The sequence below is a fragment of the Lampetra fluviatilis genome, chromosome 41 (assembly GCF_964198595.1).
Source record: "Lampetra fluviatilis chromosome 41, kcLamFluv1.1, whole genome shotgun sequence".
Taxonomy (NCBI): domain Eukaryota; kingdom Metazoa; phylum Chordata; class Hyperoartia; order Petromyzontiformes; family Petromyzontidae; genus Lampetra; species Lampetra fluviatilis.
Genome location: NC_136315.1, coordinates 221,041 through 244,476, shown reverse-complemented (window position 1 = coordinate 244,476; position 23,436 = coordinate 221,041). Strand labels below are relative to the sequence as shown.

The following is a 23,436-nucleotide window of genomic DNA, read 5'->3' as shown; positions in this document are numbered from 1 at the left end:
TGACATCAGTGGCCCCCTCCACCGACTGGCACTGACCAGCATGGTGAAGTATGGTGAAACAAAACCCCCCGTGAGGCCTACGTCCAACAATGGATTGACAAGGCCATGTGCATTGTAGACAGTACTCTTTACATGCGAGTGTGTGTGTATTAAGGTATGCCAATCATGCCTTTGCTATGGAACTTATTACCACCCAATGCTGCTACCAAGGCAACAGAGCCACAACACGGCAGACCTATTGTTACAACTACCACCACGGCAGTGGCAACTTAACTTCCCCGATGCTGTCACGTTTAAAATGTGAGCACCGCTACAGCAGCTGCAGCTAAAGTGTAGATATTGTCGTGCTCTACTTGCTGTCCTTTGGAATTCCCTCTTGTGCGGCATATAGAAGGTAAGTGCAGGTTTAACCTCAACCATTGACCGCTGCTCAGTAATACCTGGGGATCTGTGATACTCTCAGCTTCGTGTTGCACAGTTGCATTGTGTATTTACGGCATGTACGTCAGTAAGTACACGTGCAGCCCTTCTGTCAATCAACTGCTGGATGAGCGCCTCCCCAAGCTGAACAGGTTGTGAGGATTATGTGACGATAGTCCACGCTGGTTAATGTTAAAGCTGCAGGGGGAGACCTTTGTAAATATATTAACTGTACCATGTATATGTGTATGCTTGTGTGTGTTTATATTGCGTGTGTTTGTGCGCATGGCTACAAGGGTCGCACACAGCCCAGCCATGCCGAGCGACGGTAAAACAGACATGGAGCGCGTGGGGCTCTTCAGCGAGCTGGGATACATCAGCATCGGCGACAAATACAAGTCCAGCTTCAACAGTGCGTGCCACTCGCTCGCTCACTCACATCACAGAAGGTCACACTCATTACTCACATATGTGCTTGCCACAAATGAACCACGACACCTCGCTGATCTCGTCAAGGAGCATAAACCACCGTCACGCGAACTCCGGTGGTCATCCTGGCAACAGCGGCTTTTGGACGGCCATCGAACAAAGACGGTCACCACATCGCGCGCTTTCAGATGTGCTTCAGCAGTCGTCTGGAACGCCCTTCCCCCCTTTCGATATTAGGAAGCCACTGGAGCTATGCACTGTTAAATATAGAGAACTGCTATTTGTGTTTAGTTTGTTGTCCTTCTCCCACACCTCCGATTAGCATGATTGGCTACATACAGTGCAAAAGAAGTTCAACATACATACATGGCATTGGGATAAAAGTTGTGGGAAATTACAAAAAACTTCGCATTGCCAGCGCCTCGTTTCTGCTGTTCCCTTGAGTTGACTCATCTCTCCCTGTGGCCTCTCTCTCTCCTTTGTCTCATTTTCTCTCTTCGTCCGTATGATGGCTTCTGCACTCTTTAACAACACGACCTTTCTTTGATACTTGCATGCATACATACACACACAACCCTTTTTGTGAGTGCACTGCTGGATGAGGGCCTCCGCACGCTGTGCATCATGGGGATTGTTATTTGGCCACACTAACCACACAACGATCGTACTGGTGAGTGAAGGTTGGTGAAGTCGGGTAGTGGGGGGTCTGAGGGGGATAATGTTGGCCACAGCTGGGAATCAAACAAAGATATATCCAGGTTCAGAGCGAAGTGAATTAGACACTCAAAAGGCCAGGCGTGGTGGTGGTGTAACGCTACCAACCAGCACTGCTCTAAAGCTGGGCTTAGTGGAATCGTGCAGAGATTGTTATGCGCATTAGGCACCTTCCTGCATGGCTTCGAGGTTTCGAGTGAATGGCAGTACAGCAAGTAGATTTCTGACCCTTGTTAGTTACCCTTCCAGGTGTGTGGATTTCCTCTGGGCACTCCGGTTTCCTCCCATGTAACCAAAAAGACACTCCATCAGGTGAAGATGCAGCCCGGTAATGAATTGCTCACACCACTGCTGGTGGAAAGGGAGCTCTAGAACCCCTCTAGAGGGTATTTAGCGTACTCTTCCATTATGGCCAGACTTCTTGGAAGAGATGGGAGTACCCACACTTTACCCCACCACACGCGACGTGCCAATAAACTCACTGCAGCGAACTCATGTATACTGCTGGGTGGACAGAGGTGGTGGGGGGGGGGATAAAAAAAAAACTTGCTCCATTGTTTCAACTGCCACGCTGGGAATTCGAATCAAACCAGCAACCTCTGGGTCACACGTCCAGTGTGCTACCCATTCCTCCAATGTCGCAGTGGTGCCTATTCGCAGTGGTTGATGCGGGCGGTGGGCCCCTGCTGCGTGCCCAACAGAGGCGTTCAACGCGGCGGCCAACCACGGCCGCCAGATGCTAACGGAGGGACCCAAGTCGCGCTCGGCGCTCCCGGCCGGGTACTTCTCGCAAGGGTTCACACGCGTCATGCAGGGCGAGGCCTACAGCGACCCCATCAAGATCCGCCGCCAGCGGCGCCTGCAGGAGGCCAAGAAGAACCTGGGGAAGGCCCTGCTGCCGAGCAGCTGCCCCAAGAAACCGTGAGTCTCTGGGCGGTCGAGGCAACGTGGGCCGTAGAGCTGGAATATAACCGTGCGCTCGGTGGCGCAGCTGTTGAATGTGCAGGCCTGGCAACTGCACTGGGGCTCATGGGCCAGAGGAGCCCAGGCACCTGGGCTATGAAGAGGGGGTGAAATTCGACAGGGAACAGAGTTCGTTATTTATCACTTCTGACAACCGTGCCACACTACTGCATACGTTTATTCATCTGGTGATGTCATGCCGTTGTTTAGTCCATGTGAACGACTGGGTAGTTCTGGGAGCTCAAAATACTCGTACGAATTTTATGTGTAACGAAAATGTAAACAATTAGAATCATATAATTTATATTTTACCATATTTTTATTGAGAGACTGTGTGTTGTCTTAGTGCAGGGGTCGGCAACCAAAATAACAAGAAGAGCCATTTCTTTCCAATTCGGTACAAAATTCAGTAATTCAAGAGCCGCAATGCATCTGAGTACATACTGTACTCACGTACATATCGTCAAGAAGCAGCCCGTAAAGAGCCGCATGCGGCTCCGGAGCCGTAGGTTGCCGACCCCTGTCTTAGTGTGATCTGCAACTGCTTTTACTGTTGTTTTACTGCCTTGCCCAAGCTTAGGAATTGGTGTGCTTATGCAATTTGAACTTATATACTTTATCTATTTCTACATATTTATTTTTAGTGATTTGCTTACCTTACCTATACTTTACACTCCTATTGTTTTTTTTATTGTTGTAACTGACACCGCACCCTGACTGGACATCTGTGAAAAGAGCTTTGCAGCTCATCGGATTTCTCCAGGATTAATACAGATTCTGACATGAGACCCCATGGAGGCTAACAGTCACTTATTTTCAGAGTAACCCTGTGTCAAACAAAGTAAACACCTTAACAATTATAACGATGTCAGAGCTCTGTCCCACCAGTGTCAAGATGGTCAGCTGACATTTAACCAATGTGGTAAATGTAAAAAAATGTGGCAAATGTGCCGTTACGATATCGTTGATGTTCAATCTTGATTTGAAGCTTTCGTGACTGCAGGAAGCCATACTCTTTGGTTCTTTCGGTAAAGTCACGTAGGTAGAAAAATTAAATAAAAAATAACATCCCGACGTTTCGATCGCAAAACAAGCGGTCGTCCTCAGGCGAAAAAAAAACCCAGCAGTGGAACTGCTGAACCAGCGAGAGAGCTGTTACAACAAGGTTATATGATAACCTGACCGCTTGTGTTGCGATCGAAACGTCGTGATATATTATTTTATTTTATTTTTCTACCTACGTGACTTTACCGAAAGAACCAAAGAGTATCGTTGATGTTATTTTGCAACCTACGCTGTGTGCACAGGTCTGGGCTGGGCAGTTACTACGGCACGCTGGGTGGCCCGATCCCAGCCTTGAGTCCAGCCCAGCTCTCCAAGAAGCCATACAGCGCGCCGGGGAGGAACTTTGTCACGAACCCACCGAAGAAAGGAACTGGATATGGGTACGGATGGACAAGTGGGCAGTTGAAACCAGAATGTTGTTTTATGTGTTGCACCTCATCGTCTCTCAGTAAGGTATTGTTTAAATACCCTGAATGTTCTTTAATTTGTCTTTTCTGGAATATTGAAAAGAGGAAGATGGAAGACCTATGACTAGAAGTAGAAGGGAATACATCGTATACAGAGACTTGGGAAGTAACAGTAATAAGAGTGGAGAAGGTGGTGACAGATAGAAGAAGGTGGAGGGGACAGCACAGGCGGATATGCATAATGCTGCCTGGCGATGAGGTTTTTTTTTATTCATGATAATTTTAAGTCTTGGTGATTGAAAGCCTCTTCAGGTGGACTTTTTGGTGATTGTAGCTTTGTGGCTACTTAAACATTCGGGAGTTGATCTGTTATGTTTAGACTCGAGGTGGTTTGCTCTCACGTTTGGTGATGTGACTGCGGCTTTAATGTCCGTGAGACATTCAGATGGTAAGGAAAAATTGCCAAACGACTGCAACACTCAAATAGTTGAGTTTGTGACGGCTTGGCTAAGTAACAAACACACTGACCTCTTTGCTAACAAACCGACCCGTTGTGTACACGTACAGCCTTTGTGAACAGGCACAGCCTTTTTGTCAATCCACATCGTGCATGTGGTGTGGTAGGGGTTATTCGACCACACATCACCATGCTGGTCGATGCGGATTGGCCAAGGCGGGGAGCATAGAAGTACAGTACAATTTTGACTTAAAAGCTTTTGTGACTGCAGGAATTCAGATTGAAATATGCGGGGTACAGGTGCCCTGGGGCCAGCACAAGTGGAGATGGTGATGTTAATGTGGGAAATTAAAAAACACTTGTTGCACTTGTTGGGCACAAGTGCAGTGTGCTGGCCCCAGGGCACCTGCCCCCCGCCCACTTCACTCTGACACTTGGGCTGCGCCCATCTTAAACCTTGAAAGACAGCTTGCCTCTCGGAGTTTACCCCCCTTTTTCACACCTGAAGACGGTCGCTTGTGCTGCGATCGAAACGTCGTGGTTTTTTGTTTATTTTAATTTTGAACCTATCTACGTGACAACAGAGCCCCGTAGCGTATAACGACCTGCTATTCATGTTGGTCGTCTTTCCAAGCACTAGCCAGGCTCAAACCTGCTTCGTTTTTAAGATCTGATGAAAGCAGGCACATTTCAAGTGATTAGTACGGTTGGCTACGTAGGGTGCGAAAGATGTTCAACATACATACATACATTTGGTCATAGGCCATTTCTTGAAGGTGTCTCTGTGGAATGTAAATGTTCGTTTTTTGGTGACAGGTACCCCCAGGTGATGATTGGATCCCTGCCTCCATATATGCCGGACCCGTACGACCGCGCAAAAGAGATCCGCAGGGTAAGCAATTAAGTAATCGGTAAAAAACGTTACCCTGTAGGTGAACTCTGGCTCCAACTGGACAACAAATTCTGGCTCTGGGTTCTTCCAATGTGCACATGTCACACATGGCTGAGAGCTTATAACGATGCGTTACAAACCTCTTTTTAATGAATATCCCAATTGATTTGTCAGACGCAGGTAAGCGACCTGCTGTTGTAAGAGGTTCAGCATAGTCTCATAAGGCACGCACTGAACAAGTACATTCGGCTCACACGCTCGTTAGAAAATAATTTTCTAAATAAAACGCATTCTAATAACAAACCCTCGGCCATGTGTTTCTATGCAACAGTGGTGCTTCGTCAGTCGCGGCACTGATTGTTTAAACATTAATCTGGAGGTCAAAGTTGTTTTCAGTATTCTTGCTCCTGTATTGAGAATCGTATGGAAATTTACCAGCCGTTCATTCATTACCCAGTTGTGACGAAACCCACGGAACACTCGGTGATGCAAGCCAAGGTACAGTTTGTGTGCGGGCACTCGCTGATGTGTGCCTTCTGGAATTGAGCCATGTTGATGAGGGTAATCCATACATTGTACTTTAAAACAAATGCTAAAGACCTGCATGGTGATGAGACAATGAAAATTGTTTCATCACAATTGCTTGACTACCATATTCTCCATATTATTTAGAGTATTTGGCTGCTATAAATTTCCACACGATGAGCCACTTAATTGGGCTATCATTTGTAGCCAGGTCGCTTCTGAAAAAGAGCTATATAGCTTAGTGGGTCTCATCTGCTAAAATAAAAATAAAAAAGAAAGACCCAAAGAGTAGAGTAAAAATAAGAATAGTTAAGTTATAAGATGCTACAGAAAGTACGATACACCCTACGCTTGTGCACGTTCTCAATAACGTTATAACAGTCTGATCTCAGGCACACAACTATCTGCCCAACTTTGTGCTCTGAAATACAGGGGAATGAGTGCCTCTTATAATCCAGAGAACACGACCTTCGATCACGAATCTGGAAAAGCTCATTTTCTGAAATCAGTACTCTATTGTGCCGATGTTCTCTTCTCTTTAACTTCTGGCGTTTGTAACTTGAACAGTTAAACTCAACTATTAACCTATTTTAATTGTAGCATGTAAGGCCTACTGAGCTATGTAGCTATCTTTCAGAGCGACCTGGCCACAGATGAGAGCTCAACGAAGTTGCTTATCGCGTGGAATGAATAATTTTTAGTTTGTCTCATTTGTGCCATTTTGTTAACACTATGAGCCTAAATGTGATTTTAGCATCTACTTTGCAAAAGTAGAGAATTGCTGATTCTCATACCTACAATTCGAGCATGTGTATCGGGATTGCAGCCATCAATTCAACTCGCATATCAATGCATCGTTACTTGCTGCAGCAGCCTTTAACAGACTGTTGGGACAAGTGCTGTTAGCGAGTAGCACCTACGAAGGCCGGCACGGCACACGAGGGGGTGGGTGTCCAACACCACGCAGGTCCACCTTTGTCGTCCCACTGCTAATGTTTACGCACCGCACCAGGTACTCAAGGCCGGGTCGACCTAGGGAAGGCCCCTGGACCAGTTCAGATAATCGCCACTGCTATCAGTCGTGATCGGGAATCGAACTCGGGTTGCCGGGTTTCGTTGCAGTGCCGCAAACTGCCGCGCAGCTGCGGCAGTCGCACTTGGGTACGGACGCAGGCGTCACTCCCCACAAGGGGGAGACCTTCGCATGTGTGCACTGCCGCACGTGACAATGAGGGTGGTTGGGCAGCCATCAGTGGGGCAAACTCGCCTGGGGATTGTTACCATGGGCAACACTGTGTGCAGTGCTTCAAATGAAAAGCAGCAGGAAGAGAGAGATAGGAGGTTTGGTGCTGGTGTGGAAGAAAATGCTGAAAAAAATCGATTCCTAATTATTTCAGGTCAGATCGTGCCTGTATAATGTCAGTGTTCTTTTTTGGTATTATAACCCTCCAACACCCAGCCGAGCCAATAAAACAAAGTTGCCACGCATGCACAAATGTCAATTGATGTGGTTTATGAATAAAACCAGTGGAGTGTTAAAAAGCTCGCAAATTATTGACAATATTTGTAGGACGTTTCGCCGCAAATGAAAGCTGGAAATACTTGTATATGTGCGTATACTTGTGCTGTGTACTTCTATATGTACATGTACCGCCCTTTTGCCAGTCCACTGCTGGATGAGGGCCTCCCCAGGGGCACATTTGACCATACCCCACCACGCTGGTTAATGTGGATGGTTTTATGAAGGCAGGTAGCATCGCCGTGGTGGCATAGATCTACTGTATACTAAAGCATAGACATACAATACAACTATTATAAGAGTGCCGTGGTGGGAAAATGTTAACTCCCTCACCTGGTATGCAGGAGGTCGTGGTTTCGATCTGGACCATGATGCCTGGTTTGTTTTGGAATTTCCAAGTTCTCCCCAAGGTCGAGTGGATTTTTCTCCGGGTCCTCCAGTATTTCCCTGCACATTTAAACACATGCATTTAGAGTATTTGGTCGCTATACATTTCCACGTGATAACTTCGTTGAGCTATCATTTGTGGCCAGGTCACTTCTGAAAAAGGCTATATAGCTCAGTGAGCCTTCACTGGTAAAATAAAAACTAGTTTTTAGTTTTAGATCTTGCTTCAGCACCCTGTGGGGACCACCACACAGCACAGTGCCACAGCCACATACAACAACCGGGCGAGCATCTCGGTTGAACGGCTATCCAGGCTCACCTCTTGCTTAGCTTCTGAGATGTGAGGAGATGAGGCAACCCAATCACAATCGCTGATCCATTAGAACATGTTTACGAAGTTTATACGTCACACGATGGCACTTTCGTCAGAGAAAGCGGCCGGTACACCATGGAGAAGCGCCATTGCGTGTTACTTTGTCCTGCATGTAACGACGACAGTAATACACTTGATTCAGCCAGTGCGATTGCACACTCTGCATCGCCATTATATTGCATGAATTGAGTTTTGATCCAACTGGCCAGGATTGGATGAAGACATAGCCAGCTATTCACCCAGGTAACCGGGGAGAGGCAGACTTGGATCGTAACTGACTTATCATGACAAGCACAAACAGTCACCTATATTTAAGAATGCACAATTGAAGAGTAAATGAACAACATTCATCTTCTTCGTTCTTTCGGTAAAGTCACGTGGAAGGGAAATAATAAAGTAATAACAATTATATTATGTTTTATTTTTATTATTTTATTATTTCCTTTTTACGTGACTTTACCGAAAGAACCAAGAAGATGAATCCCTGCAGTCACGAAAGCTTTAAATCGAAAAACAACATTCAATTAAGAAGAAGAAATAATCAAATCAAGCTTAAATATTTTATCAATGATTCTTGTACTGCCTGGGACACCATTCCAATATCGAACAAGGCTACTGTTGAAAACACCGGTAAAACCAATCAACCTCTTGAGAGGAAAAACGTCACCATGAAAGTGCAGTACTTGGTGAACGTTGGTATCATCTCTCGCTCTTTTGGTTTTGCTGTTACCGTGAATACTTCGTAGGCATTTGCCGTTGTCTGATGTAGCCCTGCGATTGTGTTGTCGGGTGGTACCACGTGTTGTTGGGTACGGTGTCCGACGTTTCCACGCACGTGCTGGAAGCTCCTTCTTAGCTCTTAAAGAAGCTCCCAATGTCAACACGTACGTTGAACTTCCTTCGCACCGTACGTAGCCAGCCGTGCTGATCGGAGGCGCGGCGGAAGGGCGACAGCAAACTAAATACAAAAACAAATGTCGGACACCGTGCCGAACAACGCACGGTCCAACCCCGAATACATCGGAGAGTAGTCGTCACTATTTTGACGAGTTGCGCAGTTGAGTCGGTGATGCTGGTATCTAAAGACGAGTCAATAACTAAAACACACATTCTTAAAAGACTCTCTCTTTTAAACGCATCACAACAAATGATCACCACTCATTAAATAAACTACGCAGCCTCACCCGTCAAATAATTACGAGTCAACGCATCTGAGCTACGTTTATCTTGAAAAGAGCTTTGACATGCGAACTCTAATGGTATGCTAAAATGGAGAACAATTACCTCGCCAATTACTTTAATGGCCACCTGGGCCAAAAATAACCCACGCGCTGAGTCTCGAAAGACAACCCAGTCTCGTAGCTGTTCATATTCAGCCTGCGCACTTTAGCATGGCAATTTCCGAAGAAGGGGACATTATCTCTTGGTTACTCTTAATGGCGCACCTGGTTTGCTCGCTTTGCAGGAGAAAGATCCTCCCACCAACCGTGCGAGTGAGTGAGTGAGCGCGCATTCGTGACCTTTGCAAAGGTGATGTCGTGGCTATGTTTAACTCGCTAGGCCCACTGGGGAGATTTTCAGAGTAGTTCTTTGCAGACGGTAAGCAACCTAATTATGTACTGTCTCGGTAGGTGTCTCATGCATATGTGACCATTTATCTACTTACAACGAGGTGAAAGTCTATTGAGTCTTTTTCAAGGGACACCTAGGAAAGTAGAAAAGTACAAATTGCAACGGTCATACAGCATCAAAACAAATAAAGTATCATCATTATCAACATCTGTGATTAATCCACTGCTGGATGAAGGTCACCCCAAGCTGTTGCCATCTTTTTACGGGTTCTGCAACATAACAATCCACCTAGCACCCGCACGCGAGCTCATTTCGTTGCTCCATCTCCGCGATGGTTGTACTCGGACGTGGTTCCAATCCTTTAGCTACCACCGCCATCACTGCTGTAATCTTATTAACTAAGGTAGGGCTTAAAACAGCCATGCATTCACATCGTCTGAGCACTGAATCTTAAGAACCCATTAAAAACTACCGGGAAAGGAATTGTTATTCAATGTAATGCAGATGCAACACCCACCCTGCCTCCGGGTGGGTGGATCACAGGCGTGCACCACCACCACCACCACGCCATCTCTAAGCAAGGCGTGCACCACCACCACCACGCCATCTCTAAGCCAGGTATAGCTGAGCCATGTGCTAGAGAGAAAAAAACCCATTTAAGCCACAAATATATATTTTTAAAAGATAACCAAGGTATTCTAGCTTAATTGGAACACATTATTCACTCTTCATTTGAAGCTTTCGTGACTGTAGGAATCCATACTCTTTTGTTCTTTTGGTAAAGTCACGTAGATAGAAAATTTATAGATCACGACGTTTCGATCGCAACACAAGCAATCGTCATCAGGTGAGACAAACACAGCAGGAGAGATGGCCGCAAAACAAACTCAACAATTCACATTTTGCAGCCACTTCTAGACTCAACAAAAAAAAGACGTTGCCAACGAGAGGCACAGAGAGACAGACAGGCACAGAGGCATATATAGAGAACGATGCGGACACAGACAAAGAGACAAAAGACACACAGATACAGAGATAAATAGATGGACGAAACTATTCATAGGCACTTCCAGATTGTGGGTTGTCATATTTTTTTAAAGATATCCTTCAAAGGATAATCGTGGAACAGTACTGGATGCTTTAACCTCAGAGTTATGTTAAACTGCACACGCGTGTCCTGGACTGTCTGTGCAAAATCTGTTCACCAATATCCATTATCGAGGTTTTTGGGTTAGATTGTGTAAATATGAATGTGTCGTGAAACCCGCCACCACCCGACAGCGAATTAGTAGGGTTTATCACATAAACTAAATGTGCCAATTCATTACTTGTTCAGCACACGGGTGTGTTGGAGAGTAATTGTAGACGTTGTGGGTTTACTCTCCAGCACATCGTCGTGCTGAACTAATAATAACATTTTGTTTACATGACAAACTTTACTATTTTGCTGTGTCGGGTGGTGGTGGGTTTAACGACACATTTCTATTTACGTGATCTAACCCAAAAAAAACTATTAGGGGTATCATTTAAAATCAGCCGTAGCTTGACTCTTTTTTGTTGTTTTGAGAACATGGCGTTGGGAATCCAAGGATTTTCGAGGTCTCCTACCTTCAGATTCCACACCTGTGTGTTCCCCGGTCATGGGACCAGACTTTGGAAGATCGAGGTGCACAATGGCATTGGAGTGGAAGTGCCCTCTTAAGCCTTCCTGGCACATTCAGTAAAAATAACAGCCTCTGTTTAAATAGGGGGAGAGAGAGAGAGAAAATAATGGTGTCAGTGGCCCAATGAAGCCCTGTAGATAGAACACTGACACCTTTGTCTCCCCCCCCCCCCCCCCATTGGGAATTTACTTAGACCTCCTCTGCTTGTATTAACAAAGAAAGCGTCGAAAGTGGACAACTATGTTTCAACCCGAATTAACCGGCCAACGCTTCGTACTCGATGTCGGGAATGGCTGGGCACTCGTCGATTAATATGGATTCGATTAAACGTCGCGGCGATAAAGCCGTCAACAACTTTAAAATGTCCACGTTGAGCTGTTAAAGCTGCTGCAAAGGTGTCGGGCTGCCATGCGTGTTCATGCATCAGTTAACGTCACGGGCAAAGTCAAAATCTTATTAAAGGTCCGTCGACTGAAACGTCAAGATATTCCTTCCAAGTGACAGAATTAACTGCCTGCTTCATTTTTTTTACACACGTGTTATTCTAAGTGTGTGAGATCGCTGAAAGCTGTGTATGTAAGTATGTGGCAGTATGTAAAGCTGAGGTGGCACTCAGGCATCCGTGTGCCCAAAGAGGAAAGTTTTCAAACGGCACCTGCTACCAGGTACTACACATGTGTGGTATAAAAAAACACAGACACTGACGAGGAGAATCGAACACCTGGCGGCGTTTTGTCTCTCGCCTACAGAAGGAGATGGAGACTCACAAGAAGATGGTGAAGGGGGCTCCCTTCCGCCTCAACCTGCACCCCCTGGACATCTTCGACGTGAACCCGTACCGCTCGGACCGGCCCGCCCGCGCGGCCCACCCGCCCCGCGCCACCAAGTTCTCGGAGAAGGCCTTCAAGCCCAGCTCTCCAGCCAAGAAGGTCAGAGAGCGGCCGCCTCCGTTACGGCAAAGGCACCCAGCTGAGAGTGTCATGCTTTCGCTCCCTGCGATAATAAAACTAAATTTGAACTTTTTCTTTTACCAGGTAAAGCCTATTGAGCTATGTAGCTCTTTTTCAGAAGCGACCTGGTCTGCAAATGAAAGCTCAACTAAATGGCTTATCATGAGGACATTTATAGCAGCCAAATACTCTTAAACGAATTGTTTCCAAATGTGGGGGGAAAAACCGGAGGACCCAGAGAAACTTCCACATAACCGCAGGGAGAGAGAACATGCAAACTCCAAATATACAGGCGTCAAAGTTGGGATTGAACCCACTGCCTCCTGCATACCAGGCGAGAGAGTTAACATCTCGCCACCGCGGCACCCAGGGGAGCCTCGCCTAGTTCCAAGACTCTTATTCAATGAAAACTCTAAACACATTTGTTAATAACATGGCCTAAAAAAGCACATAACAGTTGATGTTTCTACTGCAGTGCTCAATGAGGCTTTATGCAATATGTATTTTTGTACTGACAGCCCGTATTTTACTCCGATGCGAGGGACACGGCGAGCGCTCACCGGTAGCTTCACCGATGCTCACGACGGCACCGGCGGTGATAATTGTGACAATTATCTTTTTTTTCTCCCGTCCTGCACGACTCGAAGTGGAGAGCCAGCAAGCCTTTGGCAGGGCCCACTTTAACGTTGACGCGTTGTTTGCGGCGGGCAAACAGCGGGCCACAGTTCCCATGCCATCAAACACCTTTGGCACACAGTGCCCCAACAAGGACAACAATTGAGTGTCTCGTTGAGAAGCAATTATCGGCTCTCGCCCCCCCCCCCCAGCCTCTCCCATCCACTGACACAACAGCAGCTCGGTGCAAACTCGGTAGGCCAGTGGTTGAAAATTGCATCGTGCATTGGTCTTCAATTACATTTCTGGCGAATAAAATTGGCACGTATGCTGACAAGCTGTGTCACACGTCACGCACGCACAGGCGTGATGACGTCGCATTGCATCGTGACGTCATGACGTGGGCATATGCGAGCACTTATCTGTGCCTCTTCCTTGTCTCCAGGTTTCTCATCTCTCTCTCTCTTATCTCTCATTCATCTCACTAATCTGTATCTCTTTAAGTCTTGGGGCGATCCGTAGCTCTCGGTAATAGGGCAGCACTCAATTGCGGTGACGTAGCTCCACTGCGGTGAAGTATGGGTGCAGCCCTTTGCCAATTCACTGACGGATGAGGGGTGCCCCACAGCATGCCCATACTTTACACTCGACCATACTTTACCACGACAATTACTGTGATACCTCCCTTGATTTAGACTTCATAAAAGGGAGAAAATATTACAGTGGCAAAAAGTTAAAATGTTACTTCATCTGCGGGAAGAAGTAGTACAATAGACCTGTCAAGCTTCAACAAGGCAACTTATCGATGAAAATGCATAAAAAAAGCAAGAACACGGCTCAATTTGGCGGCAATTTACGTGGTTAATTTCGCGAAAGCTTATGTCATGACTGTAATCGTGAACTGTAGTTAGGCAGAAATTCTGCTTTAATCTGCGATCCATCGGGCGGTTGTGCTGCATCATGCGAGAGGGTGGCTCGATCGGGATTTGCTGGACCAACATCGGCTCCAACAGAAATCACGCACTCGGAGCCACTAAGCCGCGTTGACTTTGCCGCGTCTCTGAGAATCGTTTCAGACTCATTTTCTCACAGCCGCTGTGATGTTCAGGATATTCGGGGGTGTGGGTAAAGTTTTTTTTTTTTTCAGGGCAGGGGGGGTTGTGTCTGCGCCAGTCAGAATCTGTTTTTGTTGTTGTGCCACTCTTACGGGGTTATTTAGTTGAACATTCACACGTGAATTGATTCGCGTGCTTAGTAAGCAGCTCAAACATCGAAAGGGCCTATTTATAGATATACAAGCAAGAAGTACCCGGCGTTGCCTGGGCGAAAAAGACACACATACACATCGACTTACACACAGACATCGACCCACACACAAACAAACACTTCGACTTACACACACACATATGGACTCACACACAGACATCGACTTTAGACACACACACATGGATTTGCATACAAATCGACTCACACACACATAGACTTACACACAACAACAACCGTCATTCGCCATTAAGTGGCGGTGACATCACCACGACGCTTGTGCCAGGCCACGTGCACCTTGAGGCCACGTGAAGTGTCAAACGCCCGCTGGCAGGAGGTCATGGGGCAGACCCAGGTGCCACGGGTCGACTGACTGAGATGACTGAGATGACTGGCTGATGCACCACCTATGCCCCCTACTGTGCCAACTTGCTGTGCTTTAGTCACCCGGCGCTCCGCTCATTGTTGTGAGCATCGCTCTTCCACCCTCCGTTGTTGTTGGAGGGCGACTGCCTCCAACTGCCCAGTAGCGTCCTTCCCGAGCCTCCTCCACCAAGGCCGATCTTGACACCGCTGGTACCAGTCATCGGCAAGTCCACTCAGCTCCACGTCCTCCTGTACCACATCACTCCATCTCTTCTCTAGCCCGTGCCGCGCCCGTTTAGCCCCCTCGATCCGGCCGAACAAAAGCTGTTTAGGCATGCGGTGGCCGGGCATGCGGGCTACATGACCCAGCCAACGCAGCCTTGCCTGCCGGAGGAGCTCACCGATGGGACTTTGCCCCGATCTTTCAAGGATTTGTGAGCTCCTCACACAATCCAGCCTGGTTAACCCAGGATGGATCGTAGGCAGGCCACTAAATGTTTCTAACCGGCGAAGATGCTCCATTAGAGGGGTCCACATTTCGCAAGCGTAGAGAAGGGAGGGAATGACCGTGGCCGAGAAGACCTGAAGCTTCGTGTGGAACGAGAGACCAGGTAGCTTCCACACAGCGTTACGCAACCGATGAAAAGATAGTGCCGCACCTCTTAGTGGAACGTTCCAGTTTCAGCAGCAGTGTCTCTAACTCCTCCACTGAGAGAGCAGCAATTACCAGATCATCGGCATACATAACGTGGTTGAGCAATAGGGAGCCATCTCTTGACCGCACCCGGGCATCGATCAGCCTCCCATTATATCTGTACCAAATGGAAATTCCTCCAGTACAGCTATTGAAGGCTTCACAAACTACGTGGTCAAAATAGATGTTAAATAATGTTGGAGCCAGAGGACATCCCTGTCGCACCCCAAGGTGTACAGGGAATGGCTCTGACTCCCGGCCACGTAGTTTTACCCGGGCCCGCTCACCATCATGAAGGTCCTTAATGAGCGTGAGCAGAGGGTCAGGGACTCCGAAAGCACGAAGAACAACCCAGAGCCCAGGCCTACTAATGGTATCATAGGACTTACCGAAAAAACCTAAGAGTATGGTATCATAGGCCTTGACCAGGTCAATAAAGCAGAGATGTCGATCTTGTTGGACTTCCCTACACCTCTGCTGTAGTAGACGGACAGAAAATATGGCATCTGTGCAGGACCGCCCTTTCCTGAAACCGCATTGGGGCTCCGCAAGCCTCTCCTCAGCATGCCTAACAAGGCGATGTTGAATAATCCTTGCCAGGACCTTTCCTGGCACACAGAGGAGTGAGATGCCCCTGTAATTGTTACAGTCTGTGCGGTCCCCCTTCTTAAAGAGGGGGACCACCAGGGCATCCTTCCAAACCTGTGAAACCCATCCAGTGGCCCAGACTGTTATGATGTCATGTAGGGCAGTTTGTGCACAAACGCCACCTTCCCTCAGCATTTCGCTTGGGAGATCATCTCTGCCCGGTGCCTTTCCTGGTCTCAGACTCTGGATCGCCTTCAGTACTTCCTCAACAGATGGCACCTCAGCCAGCCACTCACAGGGGGTGACTTTCTTTTCCAATATTTGAGGCACCGCAGCCTCAGCAGGGTCATCCCCACTTTGTGCCACGATGTTTTCCTGGCTGAGGGATTTCCCCTCCCCCAGGACCTCACAGAAATGCTCAGCAAATCTGCAAACCAGTTGCTGGAGGTCGGAGATTGGATCACCGTTTTTTCCCCTAATGATGGTAATAGGTGTGGCGCTGCAGGTTACTTTTTTTATGGAATTAAATAAGGATTTGTGGTCGTGGGCCATTGAGGCAGACTCCATCTCCTCAGCAACCCGCGACCACCACCCATCCTTGCAGTGCCTCATGGCTCTCCGAACCTCCGAGCGAAGGCTGCAGTAAGCCTCCTCATTCTCCGACGTGGGATGCTGTAGCCGATGAGAGTGGGCTTGTCGCTTTTTCTCAACCATCCTGAACACCTCCTCTGTCAGCCAGGGTCTCTGGGGAGGTCTGGACCATGCACCCAAAGCAGCCATTGCAGCTGCATGAGCCACAGTCCTAAACCTCGCCCATTTCCCCTCAACATCAGGAGGAGTGGGGGACGATGCCAACCCCAGCCGCAAGCAATGATGAAATTCTCGCTTGCAACTTTCATCAGCTAGCTGAGATCATGCCACTAAGGGTTTGAATGGGGTCCTGGGTGTACACCCACCACTGGAGTGGAAGAATGGCAGGCACATCTTACAGATGACAAGTCGATGGTCAGTGGGCAGATCAGCTCCACGGTAGGTCCTGGTGTCAAGGACATGGGCCGGCATCCGCTGTTCCGTCACTATGTAGTCCAGCAGATGTTCTTGCTTGGCCCCGGCACGCATCCATGATGTTGTGTGGATGCGCTGATGCTGGAACAGCGTGTTGGTAATTACAAGCCCACGGGCTGCACACAAATCTAGCAGCCTCCTGCTGTTGTTATTGAGCTGATCTGGCCCATGCATTCCAATCACTAGAGACCGGGTGCCAGCATCATGACCAACTCGGGCATTGAAGTCACCCAACAAGATGACTCTATCCCGAGGGGCCACTTTAGCTAGCACCTGTGACAGGAGGTCATAGAAGGCATCTGACTCATCGGCCTTGCCTGCATCCTTCCACGGATGTTTGTCTTCAGTGGGGGCATAAGTCACCATGGGGTCTTATGGCGTGGTACCTGGATACTTTTTTTCAACATAAACCCCAAGGTTTGCGAGCCAAATCCTTCGCAAGTTTCGTCCACAGACACAGATAGACAGACAAAAAAATACATTTATAGGTAAGATATTTTTTACACTATATTAGAAAAAAGTATTGCTGGCTGGCTGGCACGCGGGTAACGTTACCGCACAAATCTGCGTGATGGCGTCACCCGCATCTCACAGAATTGAGATGGGTTCGTGCGTCGCACTGATGTCACATCTTCTCCCTGCCCACCCTCTACCCTGGGCCGTGTATCCGGAGCAAATACACGGCCATTGCAAGTTTTCATTGTGAAAATAAACTCCCTTGCTGCAGAATTCGAAAGCTTGTACAGCACCGATCAGTATTTGTGTTGAATTATGTAAAACAAAATACATTTCACTGAACCTCATGACTAATTCGGGAATGGTCCTGGATTGGGATGGTTGGCAAATTCACAGGGCCATAGAATAGTGGGACAGTTTGCCCTAGCCCTGAGAACTGGGTGAGCCTCACAAAGGCCTGAGGTGCCCTAAATAAATATCCTTCATGTGTAAGACAAACTGGAGCAGCCATAAGAAAGCCATTTCACGTAAGTAGATAACTGACATATTTCAGTATGGATAGGTCAACAACCCACTTACTGTACTGTCACCTGTGCGTACAAGTAGATAATTAACAAAAATCTGTACACACCACACCAGGTACTCATTAGAGGTTGAGTCGGCCATGGGGAGGTCCAAGATCAGTTCAGATAATCATTACTGGTGTTCGTGGCCGTGAGCGGGGAACGAACTTGGGTCTCGTGCATTGAGGTTATTTAGATAACTTTTTTGCAATAAATTTCCACATGATAAGCCACTTTGTTGAGCTATCATTTGTGGCCAGGTTGCTTCTGAAAAAGAAGTTAATACTTCAGTGAGCTTTGCCTGGCAGGATGGGGATGGTCTAGTTTTATTTGTATGTGTTTGGGTGATTTGTTTACCTTTCTTGTACTTTGCCCTCCTATCGTGTTTTGTATTATTTGTTGTTGCAACGTTCTTACCCGCCCTGACTGGAAATCTGCGTGAAAGAGCTTTATCGCTCATCAGATTGCTCCGGTCCAAATAAATATTCAGATTTGTCGTACAGTGCGCTAACCGCGACATTAACGCTCTCCACGAAACACATCCCGTTTGCGCAAACCCTCATGTTTTCGGCAGATGGGCGGCATGAAGGCAGGCACGTTCGACTCGTACCCATCGCACTCGGAGGACGCATACATCGTCAAGCGAGCATCGGCCCTCGCGGGGGGCAGCGGCGGCACCAAAGGAGGGGGCCACGTGTTCCGCCCGTCACCCGGCCCCAAGAGCACACCGGTCCGGAGCATCATGGATGCCAACATCATCAAGTAAAGATGGCCGGTGGTGGGCGGGCAGGCAGCACTTGCAGACAATGGCTCGAGGGGAGACTTGTTCCCGCTCTCGTTACATTTGCTTTTGGATTTTATCGTCGACTCGATGGTTTTCCCGCGGCGTTGCCACTCATGATATTAGCTTTGTGAGCTTTTGGCATTAATGTTGAATCTTCAGTATCCCGAGTATGCCTCTCAGTTTCACTCTGCGAGCTTCGAGAAATAACTTTGAGCCCTAAGAATCCTACAGTTGTTTGACCATACCTCACCTAACCACACTGGCCATTGTGGATTTGTGAAGGTCGGAGGACGGAGCTCCAGGACTGGTTCAGATGTTGCTCGCCACTGATGTTAGCCGTGGGCAGGAATCAAACTCGCGTAGGTCGCAGGTTCATTGGGCTCGTGGCGCTGTGCACTAACCACCGTGCCACCGCGCACCATTAATTGCGAAGACTTGTATGTATGCATGTTGAACTTCTTTCGCACCGCACGTAGCCAATCGTGCTAATCGCTGGTGCGGGCAAAGGACAACAAACTCAAGACTTGTGCAAAACGAGCCTTGTCGTGTTCAGGGCACAGTCTTGAGGGTGATCGGCAAGTGCACGCAAAACAAATCTGAACCATGTTCTTTGCCGACACGATGTTTAATATATTCTTCCCTTTAAGACTCTTATCGTCCACTTGAGTTTAAGTAAGTCTGGCGTCATCGCTTTCGTTGAGAGGGGGTGGCGGGGAGAATAAGAAGCGGAGTGCCTTTAAATTGTTTACGCAGCTCCAGCCCCACAGGTAATCTCTCGCTCAGTCAAGCAGAGCGGGAGGCCCTGTGATGCCCGCAGGGTGGTGGCGGGGAGTTGCCTGATGGTTCTGGGTTGAAAAGTTGACATCGTCACTCATTCCCCCAGCTGTGCTCTTTGTGCCTTTTATAACAACGTACATCACCCCTTTTGTCAGCTCCACTGCCGTTGTTGGTTGTTGGGGGTTGATTGACCATACTTCATCGCATTGGCGAAGGGCTGGCTTAGCTATCGCTCACAATTAATGCACGATAGCGCTTGTGAATTGCCGCCACGGTGGCTAGGAGATGTTAACTACCTTGCCTGGTATACAGGAGGTCGTGGGTTCGATCTTGACGCCTGTATATTTGGAGTTTGCGTGTCTCTCCCCGTGGTCCCGTGGATTTTTCTCTGGGCCCTCCGGGTTTTCCCTCCACATTTAGAAACATGCGTTTAAAGTATTTGGCTGCTATAAATATCCATGCGATAAGCCATATAATTTTTTGGCCAGGTCGCTTTTAAAAAAAGAGCTATAAAGCTCAGTGGGCCTTACCTGGTAAGATGAAAAATAGTTAATAGTAGTTTTATAGTTTATTGAAGTGTCACTGGGTTTGTGCAGTTATGAATAACAATGTTGTGAAACCCCACACCTTACCCTGCCACGGTACATTCTGGCGGATGAAAAGAGCAATTGAGGAAAAGTGCAGGACACGTCGCTGGAAGGGATTATGACCAATGTCCGAGGCGAATGACGGAGCGGCAGCCAATGGAGGCAAAAAAGAGACCCATCCATCGCGGAGATGGAGCGGTGAAAGTGGCCAAATGCACGGGCACTTGACGGATTGTTGCATCACAGCACCGTGAGATGGAGCAACAGCTTGGGAGGCCTCGGGCAAGCGCCAGGGGACCGATGATAGTGTCGATCAAATAAAGCAAACGGATGCTTGTCATCTGTGATTAATAGTCGTCGGCGGTGGCCTGGCAAGCACTGGCTAACTGACGAGCATGCCGAGGGCCACACCTGAGGGCGGTCCACGGAGACGCGTGCCATTGCGCCCAGGCCGTGAGCTCGCAGCGCTTGGCAATGGCACCGCCATCCCCTCCCCCCACCTTGGGCGGGACACTCCCCTCGTCACCCACCCCCAACTCCATGATTGCTGCTCATCCCGTTGTGACTCTAATTCCGACCCTTAGAAACGACAGGGGCATGCGCTTTAATTTTTAGCCACGGGCTCTTTTTCCCATTCAATGGAAGTCCTCCCCTGCCCCTCCCCCCTCCTTCGACTGCCCCCCCTTCCGCCCCCCCTCCCCATTGCCCTACGGTCGGCAACAATAGCTGCGACGATAATAGCGGCGCTGGTCCAGAATGGGGGGGGTGGTTTCTTTTGAGATTGTTTATTTTTTTTGTTTTGACTGTCCGAGTGTATTCTTGTTGCTATAGTCCCCGTGATTAATGACGTTACGATTCGAGGGTGCGTGCGCGTGTGCGCGTGCCCAGCCCCCCCCCCCAGCGTGGCGCTGGAATGTGCCGCCACGGTGGTTGTTTATTCGGTCCCCCGCGTGTGCGCGAGAGACTCTCTTCTGCCTTTCCCAGGCTCGCGTGGCACGGAGCAGGCTCCCGCTCTCTTGGCAGCCGCCGCTCCCGTCGGAATGTCAGGCAGCGCTCGCTGCTGTTGCCTTGCCAACCTTGCCCACCTCATTGACTTATTTATTTTAATTAACCAGAAGTCAACTCTGCAAATTTGTATATATTTTTTACGTATATTTTTGTTCCCCTAATGTTATTCCGGTTGGGTTAACGACGTCACGTCCTAAGACGAATCCGTTTTCATCTCGCACAGTAACACAACCCTTCGTGTTAGATAACAGCCCATGGAAGTGGGTATGACAGAGCTACCTCTGAGATCCCTTCAAATAGTATTTGGTAAGGGGTAGAACTTTCCCACCTACTCTTCTGCAGAGTGGTGTTTGTCGCATTTCAGTCACCGATACACCGAATTAGCAGGAGCTGGAATTTAGCCAAATTAAATGCAGAACCAAATTAATATGGCGACTGGGCTCAGGCCATCAACCCACTACACTTAAAAACCCCGGTTTAATCACAGGCAACTTTCCTGGATCTAAGCACAGAATCTCAGCGGTGCAAGCTCGGCACTCTGACCTGAGAAAAGTCAGTGGCTCCTCTGAAGTTGGAATTTTCTCTGGGTCCTCTGGTCTTTTCCCTCAATATTTAGAAACATGCATTTGAGTATTTGGCTGCTATAAATGTTCACGTGACAATCCACTTTGTTGAGCTATTGTTTGTGATAGCCAGGTCACTTCTGAAAAAGAGCTACGTAGCTCAGTGGGCCTTACCTAGTAAAATAAACGTAGCGCTTCTAGTTTTAGATGATCTCATGCCGTGGGGCTCAGACGGCACCGTCTCATGTCGGGTTGTTGTCGTGTTGTGCTCCCCACCCCATCGCTCTCTTCTGCAGATCCATTAACAGGCAGAACTGCAATCTGGTGCAGCGGGTGATGGCTTACTGAAATCCCCACCCGAGTGTCGTCACGGGGCGCTGGCAGCGGAAGTCTTGGACCTGCCGCTCTCTAATCTTCGCGCAGGGCACGAGGCAGCGGGGGTCCGGCGGAACAGCAGGGCAGCACCCGAAGCCGAGGCAATGACCCAGTTGACCCCCCCAACTTCTCACTTCAACAGCAAACACCGAGACCGTGCTGCGTGCACACAAGGGCACGTCTTGTTGCTTTACATACACACGATCCATAAAAGATCATTTTTGGAAATGCAATGCATCTTTGTCCGTCCCTTCTATCTGCTCGTCATCGATGATGGGGCCCAAACTAATTTCCGCCATGGTTCTCTTTCGCTCGCCGGTACCACCGCTTCACTCGCTCTCAATCCTTCCTCTCAGCTATCTTCATCCTGCATCGATCTGCACGCATGTCTTTCCCCTCCTCTTGCTTCCTCCCAGTGTTGTCTCACATTGGCAAGTACAGTTGATCCTGTCCGGTCTCATAAGGGGGGGGGGGGGCGCCTGAACCACTGCATCGTGCCATTTTTTCAAGTAGGCTTTAACTTAGCAATTTGTTCTCAGGTTCACAAAGTAAGTCGTATGCACATTTATCCCTTGGAAATTAAACACGATAGCACAAAGGTGGAAGATACAATATAATTCAATCACTGTAACAAGAGGTGGATATTTAATAACTTACACAGAATAAAATAAAAGTACAAATATCTTGTTTTTATTCGTAAATTACACTGGCAAGTACAATTCATAGTCTTTGCCTGGTGTGCGCGTTTAAAAAACAACTTTTGTTGAATCCTGGACGTGTTGAATTACAGTTTATCATACAAACTGCTTTAATTACAAATAATTAGCCTCGAGAGAGAGAAATAGAAGTTGTTGGCATGTTTGGCCTGGAGAAGGGGAGGGTGTTATGTTCCGAGGGGCCCCGGTTAGGATTAGAGAGGCATGAATGGGCCGGCAAAGTTAAGTGTCGTGTCTTGGCACACCCAACGCGGGACATTTCACATGACTTACCGCGCGCCAGATAGTTCAAGTCATTTATCCCTGATGGGGTAACGTGCGGATTAGCAGACATGGGAAAGTTGATGTAACTGGGACCAGATACAAAAGACAAAGATCTCCGGTTTTGCCCCAGAGAATGTGCGGGGCAAGTGCTGTTGGTGAACACCACCAGAGCTGGCATGACACACAATGGGGGGGGGGGTTCTGACCCCCCCCAAAAAGACACCTGGCTGCCCCTTTGGCACCCTGAGCACAGATGTTGCACAATCATTCGAGATCAGGATGCAGGGGGACTGTAACACGGTGCGCTATTACTACAAAAAAGACAGACCCCCTGGATAGCCCGAGCAGACTGTTGGGGCAAGGCTAGCACGGCAGATGAGGGGGTGGTGGGTAGCCAGCACCACGCCCGGCCGCC

General features: G+C 48.2%; 2 protein-coding genes across 3 annotated transcripts in view; one reads left to right on the top strand and one right to left on the bottom strand.

The window, feature by feature from the left end:
* CCAR1 (cell division cycle and apoptosis regulator 1) overlaps positions 1-896 on the bottom strand; it is a 33,481-nt gene extending 32,585 nt beyond the window's left edge. Inside the window, exon 1 of the mRNA XM_078875197.1 lies at positions 888-896. The gene's annotated coding sequence lies outside the window, so the exon portion shown is untranslated. The remainder of the gene's footprint in view (positions 1-887) is intronic.
* Positions 241-22,703, top strand: CFAP96 (cilia and flagella associated protein 96). Of its 2 annotated transcripts, none has more exons than XM_078875203.1 (8): positions 241-394; positions 717-832; positions 2,265-2,484; positions 3,834-3,971; positions 5,272-5,347; positions 12,137-12,316; positions 18,522-18,709; positions 21,963-22,703. In XM_078875203.1, exons 2-8 carry the CDS (start codon positions 736-738, stop codon positions 22,012-22,014), a joined length of 951 nt encoding a protein of 316 aa, XP_078731329.1. In that variant the 5' UTR covers positions 241-394; positions 717-735; the 3' UTR covers positions 22,015-22,703. The 2 variants fall into 2 exon arrangements, with proteins under 2 accessions (XP_078731329.1, XP_078731330.1); XM_078875204.1 differs by having other exon boundaries at positions 18,522-18,725; positions 21,963-22,010.
* The last annotated feature ends 733 nt before the right edge of the window (positions 22,704-23,436 follow it).

Bases quoted from the DNA above. Each gene is read 5' to 3' on its own strand.
- CFAP96 (XM_078875203.1), top strand. From the start codon at position 736: ATGCCGAGCGACGGTAAAACAGACATGGAGCGCGTGGGGCTCTTCAGC. The intron at 833-2,264 runs GTGCGTGCCACT...CGTGCCCAACAG, and splicing joins ATACAAGTCCAGCTTCAACA to AGGCGTTCAACGCGGCGGCC. The intron at 2,485-3,833 runs GTGAGTCTCTGG...CTGTGTGCACAG, and splicing joins AGCAGCTGCCCCAAGAAACC to GTCTGGGCTGGGCAGTTACT.